This window comes from Dicentrarchus labrax, unplaced genomic scaffold (genome assembly GCF_905237075.1).
Source record: "Dicentrarchus labrax unplaced genomic scaffold, dlabrax2021, whole genome shotgun sequence".
In the NCBI taxonomy this organism is placed as follows: Eukaryota; Metazoa; Chordata; class Actinopteri; family Moronidae; genus Dicentrarchus; species Dicentrarchus labrax.
In genome coordinates, this window is record NW_026136722.1 from 17,215,805 (window position 1) to 17,232,645 (window position 16,841).

General features: G+C 38.4%; 1 protein-coding gene across 1 annotated transcript in view; it reads left to right on the plus strand.

Moving 5' to 3' along the window:
- Positions 1-878: 878 nt before the first annotated feature.
- Positions 879-16,841, plus strand: part of radil2a (Ras association and DIL domains 2a) — a 31,433-nt gene continuing 15,470 nt past the window's right edge. The window contains exons 1-8 of the mRNA XM_051389370.1: positions 879-1,313; positions 3,512-3,850; positions 4,256-4,491; positions 7,392-7,720; positions 10,203-10,898; positions 11,664-11,701; positions 13,188-13,357; positions 13,446-13,558. Of these exons, the coding sequence (XP_051245330.1) occupies positions 1,186-1,313; positions 3,512-3,850; positions 4,256-4,491; positions 7,392-7,720; positions 10,203-10,898; positions 11,664-11,701; positions 13,188-13,357; positions 13,446-13,558 (2,049 nt within the window). The 5' untranslated portion in view covers positions 879-1,185. The remainder of the gene's footprint in view (positions 1,314-3,511; positions 3,851-4,255; positions 4,492-7,391; positions 7,721-10,202; positions 10,899-11,663; positions 11,702-13,187; positions 13,358-13,445; positions 13,559-16,841) is intronic.

Below are 16,841 nucleotides of genomic sequence, written 5' to 3' on the forward strand. Positions count from 1 at the left end.
ACATTATAAAACTATAAACCTGTTATCATAAACATCTGTTTGATGTTACAGATGTTTCTGTAGTTCATATTAAACCATGTTACTGTACTGAGAGCCTGCTGCAGTTCAACCTCACAGCCACCAGATGGCGCTATTGATGTAAACATGAAGCCTCAGAGCTCATTATCTGCTTCATAAGGCTGTTTTATATATGAACAGTATCATATATTAATCAATACTATAAAATATACAAGTAATATTATGTTAACACTGTTTTCTTCAACGCTACTAAAGAACAAAAACTACAAACAAATTAATAAATAAACAAATATTCTCATATTTCTGTCAGATTTCACAGTTTTTAAATCATCATTTTAAATTAATAATATAAATAATAATAAGAAATGTTCCTTTAAGCATTTTCTCATCAAATGAAGAAATTATTTCTTAACAAAACCTCAAAATTAATTTGTTGTTTGACAGAAACTTTAAACTTTTCCAATGTAATTCAGGATTTTATATAAATAAATCGATTATAAATAAATTATTTTGACCCATTAAATGTGAATATGGGAATTATCATTTATCTTTATTATAATTAACATTAAAGATCCTCAGGAGGGAAATTAAAGCCAATAATTGATCGATTAAATAAATATTAATCATCCTTTTCTGTTATTTTTTGATAATAAATAAACTTTAATAACCAAAAAATAATTGATTGCCTTCTTACTTCAGTACTTGAGTAAATGTACTCAGTTACTTTCCTCCGTGTGTGTGTGTGTGTGTGTGTGTGTGTGTGTGTGTGTGTGTGTGTGTGTGTGTGTGTGTGTCCCGCCCTCCTCGCGGACTGTGACGCCGCAGTGACGTCGGCAGTAGTAGCTCGTGCCTCCCGCAGCAGGTCCCGGTTCATTCAGTCCCTGGCGGAGATAACGGACCTCTCGGTCGTTATGGACCCGGTGTGCGCTCGGTTCGGGTCTCCGGTGCTCAGAAACGGACAAACTGTGAGTGAAAATGTCTCCGGTTGTTTTCACTTTGGATTTAATCTGCAAGAAAACTGATCCTGAAGTTTGAGGAGCTGCTTTTGGTTTTCCTTTAACGTGGGGATGTGACGTTAGTTTGTTTTTTTGTTTTTTTGTTTGTTTGTTTGTGTTTACGTGAATTTAAAAAAAACTAAAAACAACGACAACAAAAAATAACCCAATAATGATTTCGGAGGAGAGAAGCAGCCACGTTCATAAACAAGCCCTGAACTTCCCGGTGGGTTTATTGATCCGCTCTCCAAAGAAGCGCCTGGCCAAGCTGGGGAGGAAACCCAGCAATGGATCTGTACAGTAAGTACAACTTATATTATATATTTATTATATATATAACACTTTATAATGGTTATAATAATGGATCTGTACAGTAAGTACAACTTATATTATATATTTATTATATATATAACACTTTATAATGGTTATAATAATGGATCTGTACAGTAAGTACAACTTATATTATATATTTATTATATATAAAACACTTTATAATGGTTATAATAATGGATCTGTACAGTAAGTACAACTTATATTATATATTTATTATATATATAACACTTTATAATGGGTATAATGGGTATAATTATGGATCTGTATAGTAAGAACAACTTATATTATATATTTATTATATATAAAACACTTTATAATGGTTATAATAATGGATCTGTACAGTAAGAACAACTTATATTATATATTTATTATATATAAAACACTTTATAATGGTTATAATAATGGATCTGTACAGTAAGAACAACTTATATTATATATTTATTATATATATAACACTGTATAATGGTTATAATAATGGATCTGTACAGTAAGTACAACTTATATTATATATTTATTATATATATAACACTTTATAATGGGTATAATGGGTATAATTATGGATCTGTATAGTAAGTACAACTTTATCCTCCATATTATAATTGTGGTTATAATGGTTATAATGATTGTTATAATAATGGTTATAATTGTTATAATGGTTATAATGGTTATAATGATTGTTATCATGGTTATAATGGTGGTTATAATAATGGTTATAATGGTTATAATGGTTATAATGATTGTTATCATGGTTATAATGGTAGTTATAATAATGGTTATAATGGTTATAATGATTGTTATAATGATTGTTATAATGGTTATAATGGTGGTTATAATAATGGTTATAATTGTTATAATGATTGTTATAATGGTAATAATGATGGTTATAATGGTTATAATGGTGGTTATAATGGTTATAATGGTTATAATGGTGGTTATAATTGTTATAATGGTGGTTATAATTGTTATAATGGTGGTTATAATGGTTATATTGGTGGTTATAATAATGGTTATAATGGTTATAATGATGGTTATAATGGTTATAATGGTGGTTATAATGGTTATAATGGTTATAATAATGGTTATAATGGTTATAATGGTGGTTATAATTGTTATAATGGTTATAATGGTTATAATGGTGGTTATAATTGTTATAATGGTGGTTATAATAATGGTTACAATGGTTATAACGATGGTTATAATTGTTATAATGGTGGTTATAATTGTTATAATGGTGGTTATAATAATGGTTATAATGGTTATAATGATGGTTATAATGGTTATAATGATGGTTATAATGGTTATAATGGTGGTTATAATGGTTATAATGGTTATAATGGTGGTTATAATGGTGGTTATAATAATGGTTATAATGGTTATAATGATGGTTATAATGGTTATAATGGTGGTTATAATGGTTATAATGGTTATAATGGTGGTTATAATGGTTATAATGGTGGTTATAATGGTGGTTATAATAATGGTTATAATGGTGGTTATAATAATGGTTACAATGGTTATAATGATGGTTATAATGGTTATAATGGTGGTTATAATAATGGTTATAATGGTTATAATGGTTATAATGATGGTTATAATGGTTATAATGGTTATAATGATGGTTATAATGGTTATAATGATGGTTACAATGGTTATAATGGTGGTTATAATGATGGTTATAATGGTTATAATGGTGGCCACCTTGTTATTGTTTGCTCCAAAAACATAATCTTTCATTTTTTTAACCACCTTTAGTCATGATATGCAGAATAAAGGCAAATAAAAGGTGTTATAGGTGTATTTTAGTACTGTTCTGTCTTTATTTCCTGTAATTAGAGTACTGACACCTTCTATAAAGTTCATCAACCACTTCCTCTTTGCTTTATGTGGGACACATTTAATGGAGATAAACCTAAACCTATAAAGTTTTTACCCATTTGACATAAATATTTAGTGCCAGAATTAATATTTATAGAAATATAATGTGAGACATTATTAGATATAAATGAAAAAGTAACTAGTTCAGATTGGAGGTCACAGTTTTATCCTTTTATTTACCCATAAATCACTGCGTACAGTCAGACCAGCTCCCATATATAATCTATTATTATAATTAAATTAAAGATATTGTGTTCGTTATCTCACCGTCTCCTCTGTTCCCTCTCCAGGTCCAACAACTCGGACAGCACCGTCCGCTCCACGGAGAGCGTGGGCGTCCGGCAGCCAGCCAAGAGCAAAATTCGCCGCCACAATAACAGGCTTTCCACTGTTTTCAACCACAGCCCCAACCTGCGTGACGCTGCACGCCGCGGCCAGGCGCCGGGCGGCGGGAGCCTTCCCGGCGACCTGCAGGCTGCAGACGACCCGGCTGAGCTGTCCAGTCAAATGTCTGTCCCCGGCATCCTGAAGGTCTTCGGCAGCGACATCTGTCAGGGGACCAACTATAAGAGCGTGCTGGCCACAACGCAGTCCAGTGCGAAGGAGCTGGTGAAGGAGGCCTTGGAGAGGTGAGGAGAGGGGGTCGCATTGAGCTGGTGTAGAGACAGATTACGTCTGACAGAGTTACAGCAAGAAGTTTTAAGTCTGGAAGAACTGAGGATCCATTGAACCTGAGCAGATTTGTACTGGATGAATCATCAAAAACTGAGAGACATGTGATTTGACTCATCACTTCTCAAATCTGAAAGGTTTTAGATAGAAAATGAAGCAACAGCGTCATGCTAGCATGTCGTGAAGGAGGCTAAACAGCAATGTTCAAAGTTAGGCTAAACTTTAGCGATGGAAAAACTGGCATGGGCATCTTCAAAGGGATCTCTCTGACCTCTGACCTCCACTTTGGGCAATGTGTTATAGTGTACCCCACCTCTACCTCCAGGTTGTTCTTGTCTTTATCTGAACTTTTTGTCCTTCAGGTACTGTCTGGAGAAAGAAGACGCCAGCGACTACGTGCTCTGTGACGTGATCGGCCAGACGGGCGCGGACAACCAGTGGAAGAGGGAGTGTTTCCGGGTGGTGGGAGACCACGAGAAGCCCCTCATGCTGCAGTCGCTGTGGAAACCAAAGGAGGGCTTCTCCAGGCGCTTCGAAATCCAGCTGCGAGCGAGCGTTGAGGAGCAAAGTTTGAAGGACAGGGACACAGTAACAGCAGGTATACAACACCTTGTCCTCTTCAGCGACCCTCACATCCTTACATCTGGGTAATCAATCACTCGGCCGGTGTCGTGGTGGCATGAGGAGCCTTTATCCTCGGCTCTTATTGCAGCCTAACAGCCTTCATTGTCCCGCTTATCACCGGCTAGAACAGGGGAGATGGCAGGCATGTGAGAGAGGTCAGGAGGAAACAAAAGCTGCAGTGAGGGATAGAGGAGGGCAGTGTGGCCCCTCTCTCTCTTATCTTTGTTTTATTGCAAGGGCCCATTAGGGCCCCGTGAAACATCCAGGCACCGAACAGCTCTCCCTGCTGGGCCGACCCACTGCGGTGTTATTCTTTCTGTCAGAGCGAGCTTCCTGCCCACCGGGGACTGTTGACTTTGGCGCAAGTTTGTTGTGGTTCTCTCAGCGTTCGACCAATACGCTGCTGCACCGATACCGGCTTTCTAATTAGTGTGTGTGTGTGTGTGTGTGTGTGTGTGGGTGTGTGTGTGTGTGTGTGTGTGAGATTTCTGCTGATCGCTGCTTCGTACAAAACAAGATAAAACATCTGGGTTTTCACTCAAATGGATTCATTTATCATCAGAATAGTTAGCGTACCTTAGCTTAAGGCCTGGAAACGAGGAGGAAGCCGCTGTAGTTTCTGTCTAATGGTAACAAAATCCACCTAGCAGCACTTTAAAGCTCTCTAATTAACATGTTTGTTTAACTTTAACAAAAACAGAAGTACAAAAACAACATTTTGCTGTTTTTTTACGGGCAAGTTTCGTGTGTCAGACTTTCTCTTGGCTCTAAGATCTTCGCTGCCATCAACCAGCCTCAATAAAATGTCGCATTAACTCTTTTGTTTTTGTACAGATTAAACAAACGAGATACAATGTGTTAATTAGTGAGTTTTAAAGGTCGTTTAGACTGAGCCAACAAAGCAGTTTCCTCCCCCAGTTTCCAGTCTTAATGAACGGGACATGAACGGGCTATCAATCCTCTCACCCAGCTCTCAGGAGTAAAGCTAATCAGGATATTTCCCAAAATGTTGATTTCTTTAAATTAGCTTCATTAGTTTGGGTCTTTACAGGGTGATAACTTACATTTTATATGATAAACATGTTAAAATTGCATCATCATCACCCAGTGACTGTAGCCTGAAATATGGGTCAATATCAAAAACCATCTAGAAACAAGTATTCTTAAATATAATCAGATCTTCCAATCCGGGTAAAAATCTAGTTACTGAAAGACTTTAATAGAGAAAAAATACCAAACATTTAAGCAGGTTGTGTTAATTTCAAGCAATGACAAGCAATACCCTAAGATTAGGGTTAAGATTAATCTTACAATAAGACACAATTTCTTCAAACATAATAAAAATCAGTGACTTTATCTTAAATGAAGGAGCCAGAAACATTTTTATTTTTATAATTTATTTATTAAAACAATGAAAAACTGAACAGCTGCTTCATTTCCACCACTGGGACCAGACGACTTTATCTTAAACTGATTTAAGAGTGGTGGTTTAACTCTTAAAATAATGAAATAATCCAGTTCCTCTGCTGGAATATTATGCAAACCATTGTTGTTACTGGTTTAATTAAGCTCAATATAATCTGTAATATCTTATTAAGACAAAGATTATTCTTTGTTTTAGACTCATTCACCAGAAACTTTCCTTTCTTGAGATTCCTCACCTGCAGTTCGTGGTTCGCCCTCCTCTCCTCTCGCTGCCCGAGCAAACTGTCCTTCACCTCTTCAGTGTAACTTTTTTTGTTTAATTCGGGCACCGAGCCCAGTCTGTCACACTGGTGCTGAACAATGTGGAGAACACCCATTTCCACAGCTGATAAGAGGGTCGGAGCTGCGGGTGTGAAGCCGGGCTCTGGTGACATTCCACGGTGCTTAATGGCTCCAAACGAGCTGAATAGTGTTTGTGTTACGTCAGGTCGACAGAGCGGCCGTCGGTATCAGAACGAGGTGGTCACATCTCACTTTCCAACACACATTTCCTCCCTTTCCTCTGGTTGTGTTTTCATTTGAACCGGTGCCAGTGAAGGGTTGTGTTTGATGGAGCCGAGTGATTTCAGGGGGAGTTGTGGTCGTTAACTGGTTGTTGAATGTTAAACTTTGAATGACCGAGGGATGGGGAACACTTTCACTTTTCTGATTATTTAATTGGCTAAATGTTCGCCCAATGAGAGAACGTGTGAGAAGGAGCTAATTTGTATGTATTTATGTAAGAAGGAATATTTGTGCATCTTTTTTGTCATTTTTATAAAAAGCTATTCATTAATATGAATCTACGCCTGATCTTTTTCTATATAACACAAATTACAAGATACTAATTATAATGAATTAGCAAAGAAATTAGTTTAATTGTAATCTTGGAAGGAAAACGCTCTGATTATTTTCATTTCGGTTAATCTGTCGATCATTTTCACGATTCATTGATTAGTTGTTTGGTCCATGAAATGTCAGAAAATGTTGATCAGACGTCAACGTGCCAAGATATTCAGTTTACTGTCACAGAGGACTAAAGGAAGCAGAAAATATTCACGTTTCAGAAGCTGAAAACGGAGAATTTGGACATTTCTTCTTAAAAGATGACTCAAAACAGTTAATTGATTGTCAAAATAGTTGGTGACTGATCCTTGCAGCTCTACTCCAACATTTAAGTTATTCCTCGATCATTTATCTCAATCTGTATCTGTTTTCTTTCATATTTGTTGTTTTTTCTGTAAAGGATGACCTGTGACCTCCTGACAAAACACAGAAATCTGTTTTTATTGTATATTTTGTTGACATCTTTGACTCTAAGTGGTGTTTCCTGAGTTTTTTTTTGCTCTTAGACATCAGTGTCTTATCATGAATGTGTTAAGATTTATTAACACACTGTCTTCCTCTCAGGGATCAACGCTCAGGCTCGTAAACTGCAGAAGAGCCGCTCCAGAGTGACCTCGCTGTTTGTGGACGGCAGCGGCGAGGACGTGGATGGACTCGGTATCTGGAGAAGTCTGAGCGAGATGGATCTGTCTGCGATGGGGAAGGAGGCCAACCGGGCCCGGCAGAACGCACTCAGGGAGGATCCCGAGGCCGAGGCCGATAAGGACGTCCTGCGGCTCGGTATGGAGAAGGAGGAGACGGAGAGCAGCGACGACAACACCACCCAGTACTCCATTCACCCGCCATTCGACTTCCCCTACTTCCTCCTGCTGCAGGGCTACAGCCACAGACAGGTGAGTGGCAGAGGAAGTGCTGTTTAAAGTGGATAATATAGTTTATAACAGATAAGCAAAGATGCAACTAATGATTATTGTTGTCTTGGCTGATTAAAATAGTAAAAACATGGATGTTATAATTGAACCAGGCCCTTGGTGACGTCTTCAAATGTCTTGTTTTGTCTGACCAACAATTCAAAACTCAAAAATATTCAATTTACTTTCATAGAAAACCAAGAAAACCTTTGGTTACCAGAGTAACCCCGGTTCTCTGAATACGAACCACCAACCTTCTGACGGTGACGGTGCTAATCACTTTCCCAATTTTATTATACAGACTGATAATTGTTTAAAAAGTTACTAAAGATGTCAGGAAAACTCATCTGTGATTTAATATTCACACGAAAGAAGAAATCTGCTTAAAATTCATCCAAATCGCTCGTTTTCTTCCTGCAATTACTGTGTTCATTCAATAAAATATGTCTCAATGATAGAAAAGGTGTCCCTAAATGAAAAAGGTTGATAACCTCTGGATTAAACTGTTAGTTAGTGTTATCCTCGAGTCTTCTGGCAGCGTGGGCGCCAGTGGAGGCAAACACAAGCTTACAGGAGACAACGTGGTGGAAATAAGTACGGGAGAGTGTCGGATTGACCGTCTTATGTTAAGAACCTCAAGGAGAAAATCCTGGAGTCAGAGAGCGAGTGCTCGGTTCACACAGGTGGAGAGGAAGGAAACAGTCAGAGCTTCACTGTGCTTTTCTCAGAATGGATTCAGGCTCAGGAAGTGATGTCCTGTATATCTGTAGTTTTAGCATTTATTAAACTGACTCAGTGACATATTTTATAGATGTTTCATATTATATTTAAACTGTAAAATCAACTGAAACAGTGAACTCAGTAACTGCAGGAAGTTTGTGTAAAACAAGAGATTTCAATGAATTTATTTCCTGTTTAGAGAACTTTTTCTACAATTTTCTGTCTGTATTATGTATTTTTTATAATTAATAGGCTTCTTTTTTGATAAATTCAGTATATTTTTTTGTCCACTATACCACTGTATTATACCACTGGTTCCCAACCCTCTTCCTACAAGGGACCCCTTTCAACCCTTTATTAAACTGACTCAGTCACATATTTTATGTATATTTCATGTTATATTCAAAACTGTACAATAACCCCAAACAATGAACTCAATAATTTCCTGTTTAGGGAAATTTTTATACAATTATCTGCCTGTCTTAGGTATTTTTTATATTTAATAGGCTTCTTTTTTTGACAAATCCAGTGTTTTCTTGTCCCTGACGCTTGGACATTTTACTCTCCATTTACTATTCGCTGAGGCTTTGGCGACATCAATGTTGGGAACCGCTGCAGAAAAACAGAAAAGTGGACTCTCACACAGGACGAGCGGTCTGTCATCGTGTCCCAATGAAAGGACAAGGAACAGAGTGTTCACTAGCAGTCAGAAGTAAACCTGCTCAGGATGTTTTAAACAAGGAGATAACCCTGATTAAAGACACACTGTAGAGGAGGATAAACTACACAGAAGCTATTCTTAGAGTGTATAAACACACTGAGTGGGAGGCCGGCAAATACCAGTACACTACATCAGGGTTCTGGGTAAAGTATGCCTCATGTGAACACAGTTAAAGAAATATCCCTGATGCCATTTGAATCACTAGTTTACATTTTTCCCAGTAAACCAGAGAGCCAGGCTGCGGCTTGTAGCCCGGCCCCTTCCCAGGAACAGGAAGCTGTTTCTTGTTGTTTGTCCCCGCTGGTGGAGACTGCTGACTGTGCAGGATACTGTGCAGGCTGAGAGCTGCTGCAGGCCTGATTTTACTCTGCAACAGTCAGTCAGCGCAAAGCCAAAGGAGGGATGTGCAGCTACAGACAAATACGGTATCATTGATGACTAATTGTCTTACTGTCGTAAGGTTACGGACATCACCGGTGTCTCACCTCATAAGCTCTTTCCATTCCTGTCTCACGTCTCGCTGCCAACGCATGTAGTTCCCCGCTGCAGTTCACACGCACACTGCTGGTTCGTTTCCAAAATGTTACACAAGAGAAGCAATCCTCTATCCTTCACCTTGACCAGAGGATTGAAAATCAATTAGCACCTATTTTTGGTGATCGATTAGTCGTTTAGGTATTCTCCAACATGACAATTTGTTGCTTTATTATAGGAAAATGAATATCTCTTGGTTTACAACTGTTGGTTGGACAAAACAAGACTTTTGAAGATGTCACTTGAGTATTTTCTAACATTTTATAGACCAAGTCATTTTTCAAGCACAAGTGTCAAAGTATTTCCGGCTTCTCAGTGAGGATTTGCTGTATTTCTCTTTCTTATGTGAGCTGAATATCTTTGGATTTTGGGGTTTTGGACTGTTGATCAGACAAAACTAATGTATTAATCTAAAAACTAGAAAGCAGATTAATTGAAAACCAAAACTCACTGTAAGCTGCAGCCCTACATTAAACATTTCTATTGCAGGATTTCGTCATCTACCTGATGAGTGGAACCACCACCATCTTCGGCTGCTGCAGGGAGCACTGTAACGGAGAGGATGAGGAGAGATTAAATGTCGACATCCTTCTCTTCGCCCCCGATGTGTTGCCCCAGCACTGCTGCGTCAGACGCCTGGACTCCAACAACCCAACCTCCACAGGGGAGCACAGAAAGACACTGACGATGCTGAAGCCCCTCCACGGCGCTCCTGTGACCAGAAATGGTTTCCTCCTTAAAGAGGAGGTGGAACTGAATCCAGGGGACTTGGTTGGCTTGGGGAAACACTATCTGTTCATGTTTAAGGATCCTACCTGCACATCAGGATCCCTCCAGACTCCTCCTTGGATGACCAGACTCTGCCCGAACTCTGACGCAAAGACGTCGTCCTCATGTTTATCGTGCGGCTCCGCTCTCACTGTCACACGGCTCCAGAGGAAGCCGTTACCGCCTCGCTGGAGGGACCTGGAAGGCACAGAGGCTTTGGTGAGCTATGAGCTGGAGCAGGAGGAGAGGGTCCTGCAGGAGATTTTGGATATGTTGGACGCAAGTGGAAATGAACCAAAGCTGACGCCTGCTTTCCTGCTGAGCCTGTGCATCCAGCACTCAGCGTCCACGTTCCAGCTGACACACTTCAGACAGCTGCTGCTCCGGATAGCCAGCCAGATCCAGCTTGTTATGTGGGTAAGGATGAACCTCTGCTCCTTCTTTCTGGCATCAGGTAATTGGCCAACTGAATAAACTGTTAATAAATGTGTGTATATCATAATATATTCCCCCAAATGTGATGAAGAATGTAATCAAATGTAGGGATGAGAATAGAAAACTAGTTCCAGTTGAGATCAGTCGGAATCATATGAATCCAAGCTTATGACTTCCTTTTGTCAATGCCAGCATGTTTTTCTGACAATGCCGTCAGTCCCATGTTCCTGCACTGTGGAAACAAGAAGGAGTCATAGTGGAGAGGAAGAATTGGTGCAAACTGTGGCGTAATTTCACCAAGAAACTCAAACTATAACTGTATTTTGTTTGTTCAGACACAGATATTGAAACAGTTGATGCTAAGAGCCTGTTAAGGCCGACTTTTTATTGGTATCAATACATTCTTATCAATTCCCATCCATAATCAAATATACATCAGGTGGTTGATGTAAAGCATGAATGAAATGGAGATTTTCTTTATTTGTAAGACAAAGGAACCAGCCACAAATGACAGAGATCAAATTAAGATAAAATAATACAAAAATGAGTAAATAGTAATAATAGTAAAATTTCAATAAAAACATTTAGGAAAAAGCTCTTGAGAATAACAAAGTTTTCATTCTGGATCAGCAGCAGCGTTCCTCAGAGAATGAAGATGACCAAGTCACTGCTTTTATGACAAAGATTTTTCATATTTTATGCAGTTTACAGTCAAGTTACAGCTTTTCTTTGTGTTTTCCCTCTCAGGAGAAGACAAAGGAACTTGCAGCAATCCAGCCAGAAACGTGAGTTGACAAACCACAAGAATGTCCCAGAAATACACGACAATGACCTGCTGCAGAGAGAAGAGCAACAGCTGCTGCCTGAGATTATGACATACAACACCTCGAGTTTTACTGTCTGAATAAAAGAGGAGTTAAAGTCCGATTTTACAACCGTGGGCTTCAGAAAACAATGAGTTTTTTTAAAATGCAGGTTGTGCAAAGAGAGAACTTCCCACAGTCTCTGAGAAAGTAGAGGCAGCTGAGAGTTTTGTGTCTACTTTATCCTCTCGTGTCAGCTGATCTCTCAGGATGTGACCAAGTTATTTAACAAACTCTAAATCAAAGTTTATTCTGTGTGCTTCAGTATGGGAGTGAATATTTAAAGGACAGTAGTGTAATGTGACTGTACCTTCAGGAGGATACAAGTGCTGCTATTAATACCATAAACTTCTAATAAAAGCACACACAAATCGCCTACACAAATATAAATGTATAAACCTTTTGCTGCACATTGTTAGATCAGTTAGATTCTCCACAGTTCAGTCGTTTGGTTCATTACACAGAAACTATGAGCACCTCAGCACTAACAGGAGAGTCATCCTTTATGACGGCAGACCTTTTGACTTGCTTTGGTTGAACAAGCATTAACATTAACGTTAACAGTGGCTTCATGAGGAGAAGGGGGAAGTTCCTCAAACTCTGCATGTAAGATTTTGCTGATTTGCAGAAATTTTAGAGGAAGTTAAATCACAGTAAAACATTTGGATTGGTTTTACTTTGTTTTAAATAGATTCAACAACTAACTGTCATCCCAGGACACAACATGTTTTATTAATCAATATTATTATAATTAGTTCAAGGTTTTTTAATCGGCTAAATGTAGCATCATTAACTCTAATCTGCAGAGTCAATTTACAGGTTAGGATATAAAATCTGACACACATGTGAATATAAAACATATACAGGGAAGAATGTTAATTAAAAAAAACAGAAGTTTAAGGAAGTTCATATAACAGAATTATATATATATATATTATAAATTATTGATCTTTTTGTGGCTATTAGAAATCTGAATTTGTGCAAATTGTAAAAGGTACCTCACAAGGCTTAATCCTGGGGCCTTTTCTGTTCACTCTTTATATGGCCAATATTGTTCCTTCTATAACTGGGTGTAATATACATCTTTATGCTGATGATACTATTATTTACTTTATTGTGGATGCTGCACATTCTGCTGTTAAATCCATTCAGCGCTGCTTTGCTCATTTACAACTTGCAGAGAAATGAGAGAAAAGTGTAGTGCAATTTCAATACTTACTAATTATTATGGTTTATGGACTAATATAACATTTTAGCTTAGATTGTAAGGATGTGGTTAAGGGTTAATAACTGTAACGGACACGGTGTTCCTAAAGGGAAATGATGATCGAGTCACTGCCATTATTTTTTGCTGTATACAGTTAAGTTAAAACTCGTTTCAGGACCAGTCTATGCATTTTTACATCAGGAGCTCCAGTGACGGGCAGCCTGAGCACCTCCAGCTGCTCAGCATGCAGGAGCTGATCCCGGGTCTGCAGCCTCTGGTGCTGTGGATGGCCAACTCCATTGAACTGCTGCACTTCATCCAACATGAAGTCCCTCAGCTGCTGCCCTGGAGGCAGGACCAAGAGGACGAAGGTGGACTAAAACACAGTGTGGCCTTTATTACAGAAGTCTCACAGCTGTTGTGTGTCTGTTTTTAAATTATGTTTGTGTGCGTCGTCAGGTCTGTTGGACGCTGAGATGTCCTCCACTCGGATAGCCTGTGAGGAAGCCATGACGGTCCTGGAGGAAGTCATCATGTTCACCTTCCAGCAGTCCGTCTACTATCTAACAAAGGTTGGCTGGCACATTAAAATACTGTGTTCTTTAACACACAGCACATTCATAAAGTGACATGTTTCACATCCTTTTTGACCTGTAAAACCTGAGCGTCGGTCACATGTGAAGCAGGAAATTGGACCGTGTAAACACCTATTCTGTTTTCATTGAATGTATTCCAGACAGAAAACACAACAACTGAATGGAAATACAGACTCACAGTCAGGAAAGGCCTGAGCGGGGAGGCTTTTCGACTGACTGCAATATAAACAAAAAGACAATCTTGTCTCTCCGAGGTTTAACCGGTTTCTTGAATAACAAAACCAGAACTCCTGACTTGGTGAGAACCACTATGTGAACCACTGAAGGCCTTTGTTCGTCTAGTTGTAGAATATTGACATGCAGAGTTTTACAGTAAAAACGAATTAAAGAACGTTAAAATCACTATTTCAGTAAGAGAGGCCAATGTTGGGGAGATCTCTTCTTGGGACCAGTGATTGTAGTGAAGTAGCTGCAGGTGAGCTCAAATAAAGAGAGTTGCAAAAGTAATTATTTGTAGGTCAAATTTAAACAAAGAGTAAAAAATGATTGATGATTTGAAGACAGGGTCAACTATACTTCCAGAGAAACTTGTTTCATGATAGAGAATAAGGATCTTTGTCTTACTCTCTATTATCTGGAGCAAACTGTTGTACAGCTTTGTGCCGTCAACTTAGCAATGATAAGGCATTTTTCATTTTCTAAAAGACCCTGTGGAAGCATGTATAAGGACATCAAAATGGGGCCAAAGATGGACCCCTGGGGTACACCACCAGACAAAGATACAGAGGCATATACAACGTCTACCACTCCAAGGCCTTTAAAACTCTAAAATCTGGACACACACTTTCTTCTCAGAGTCTGAAAATACATCTTGGTGTGAGTCTGGATTTGCTTTGTGACTAAACAGTGAACCTTCCTGTTTTACAGCCCGACAGGACACTCCCAGAGAGGTTAGATTTACGTGACTTTCCCATGTTAAAGTTGCTTATTAAAGACTGTCTGGTTTATGCAGAATCCAGTCGACATCACAGCACAGTTAATAGCAGAGGCTGAAGAAACACCACCATCCTGCACAGTAACTGTCTGAGGAAGGGAGGGAAGGAAGCAGGAACAGCCTGTGCTGTTGTTTTGAATACTTAGACATTTCTTCTATTGCTCGTGCTGCAGCCGAAGTTTAAAAAGAGACATTTTACACGAGCTTTGATTACAGAAGTAACACATACATTGCAGTTTATCTCTCTATTAAGCACTGTGTTGTTAATTTAAGTATATGTTTGCTGGTTACTGTTGTTCTGTGGGAGGAGAGGGAGGGTTAGCAGCTATGGGCAGCAGTTTCCTGCAGAGGAAGACGAACTGTCATCAGTGAAACACCCAACAGAGGAAAGGAAGTCAAGAGGGGGAAAAAAGCTTCTCTGTTCATTTCCTGTGAAATATGACTGAATGTCGAATCATTTCTTCACTTCTTCTTTTCATAAACTTGTTTAAAAATATAAAGCTTAAAAGTAAAAAGGGCATCAACGCAGCCACCAGGCCAAAAGAGAGTAAAAATGTCTCTAAATAAGTCAAATACAGTTTTTGTAGTAAAACACAGTCATATCTTATGGCAAAAACATTTATTTATACAACATTTTAAAAGAATTTATAAGGAATAAAGTATTTTTTTATATGACAGACTGTAAATAACACAGAAAACCACCGTCACATCTCATGGCAAAAACTTTTCTTTATAAGGCATTCATATGGTATTTTTATGTCTTTCTTTTGATGGTAAAAACTTAAAATGAGGAATAAAACTCCAACTTTAACTGTAAAATCAACAGTACTAATATCCTTTTAAAGTTCTGGCAACCACAGCCGCCAGTTTTTATCCATAAAAAAAACATTATTTTTTACAGCAGAGACCAAAAAGAAGAGAAGAGTTTTTTGCATTACTGGTTTCATAGAAGGTTAAACAGATATACTGAAACAATTTTTAGTCTTTCTATTTGTAAAGATACTCTTCTGTCCTCATGATAACCAATCAGCACCTTTAAATTTGCTGAGCAGCACTGTAAACTATCAGCTGACCTGTTGCTTCAGGCATGCAGGGTTATTGTCTTCTTTATGGCCCCTTTCAGTTTGTCTGAGGTCATTATCTTAGTCATGGTGTGAGGAGGTGTGTGTGTGTGTGTGTGTGTGTGTGTGTGTGTGTGTGTACCTAACAGGTGATGTAATGCATATGAAACAATGGCAGAACTGTGTCAGATGAAGGAGCAGCGATAAGAGCCGGATCTGAGCTCACAATGAGGTGGTGGTTCAAAAAAAGAGCTCATAAGATGATTGTGAAGAGTTTGCAGAAGAGTCTTTATCCTGTTTTATTACCTGCGAAAGGGGTCATGAGGCCTTCTTGATTTTAAGGCGTGCTAGAAAATGTAAAAATATACACAGTAGGTCGATATCTAGAACAATGACCAAGTTTAAAATTTATCCAAATCACTCGTTTTTACACAAACTTCTTGCAGTAAGTGGCCACAAGATGATTTTGAACAGTGTAAGTTTGCTAAGATTAGCTCACAATAGCCACCAAAGGTTTGTGGTCAAACCGGACCAGGAAAGGTTGAGTTGAACTGAAGCAATGGGGCTTTTTTTGGGTATCACTTCTACTTTTCATTTGTAAGACAAAGAATCTGTTATTACGTCTCTAAAAGTCTAATTTTAAAGCTGCAGTAGGTCATTTTTATAAAAATAACTTTGTCATATTTGCTGAACTTTCCCTTTATCCTGACATGAGACAGATTTAAGTCCAATGTGCTGTAATTTGAGCTGGTTTCTTCACCAACTGTTGTCAGATACACGATTTTCTTTGTGTACTCTTTGTCTTCGTCGTGTGGTGCTGAGCGGTGAGCCGCTGCCCACAGTTCTGTTTAAAGGAGTCGGTGATAATTATTGGGGATTTAAAACGAGTGAAACAAAACAGTGATTGAAAGCAGCTGAAAACTGAGAGCTGCAGATTTTTATTGGAACCGCAAATAAAAGCAACTCTCTCACACAGCAGATATTATGTTAATACTAAAATGTCTTTATTAATGTCTAAATAAGACTTTTGATAAAAGTTTCTTTTGTTTTTAAGTTTCTTTTACCACCTGCTAGATGAGGCCAAACGTCTCTGCAATAAAAAAATGGACATTTTAATTTTTTAAGCCGCAGGAAGTTTTATTTAAACTCTCAGTGTGTTGTTTGGTTTTAATCCCTGTTGTAGGATTTACGTGCAGTTTCTACA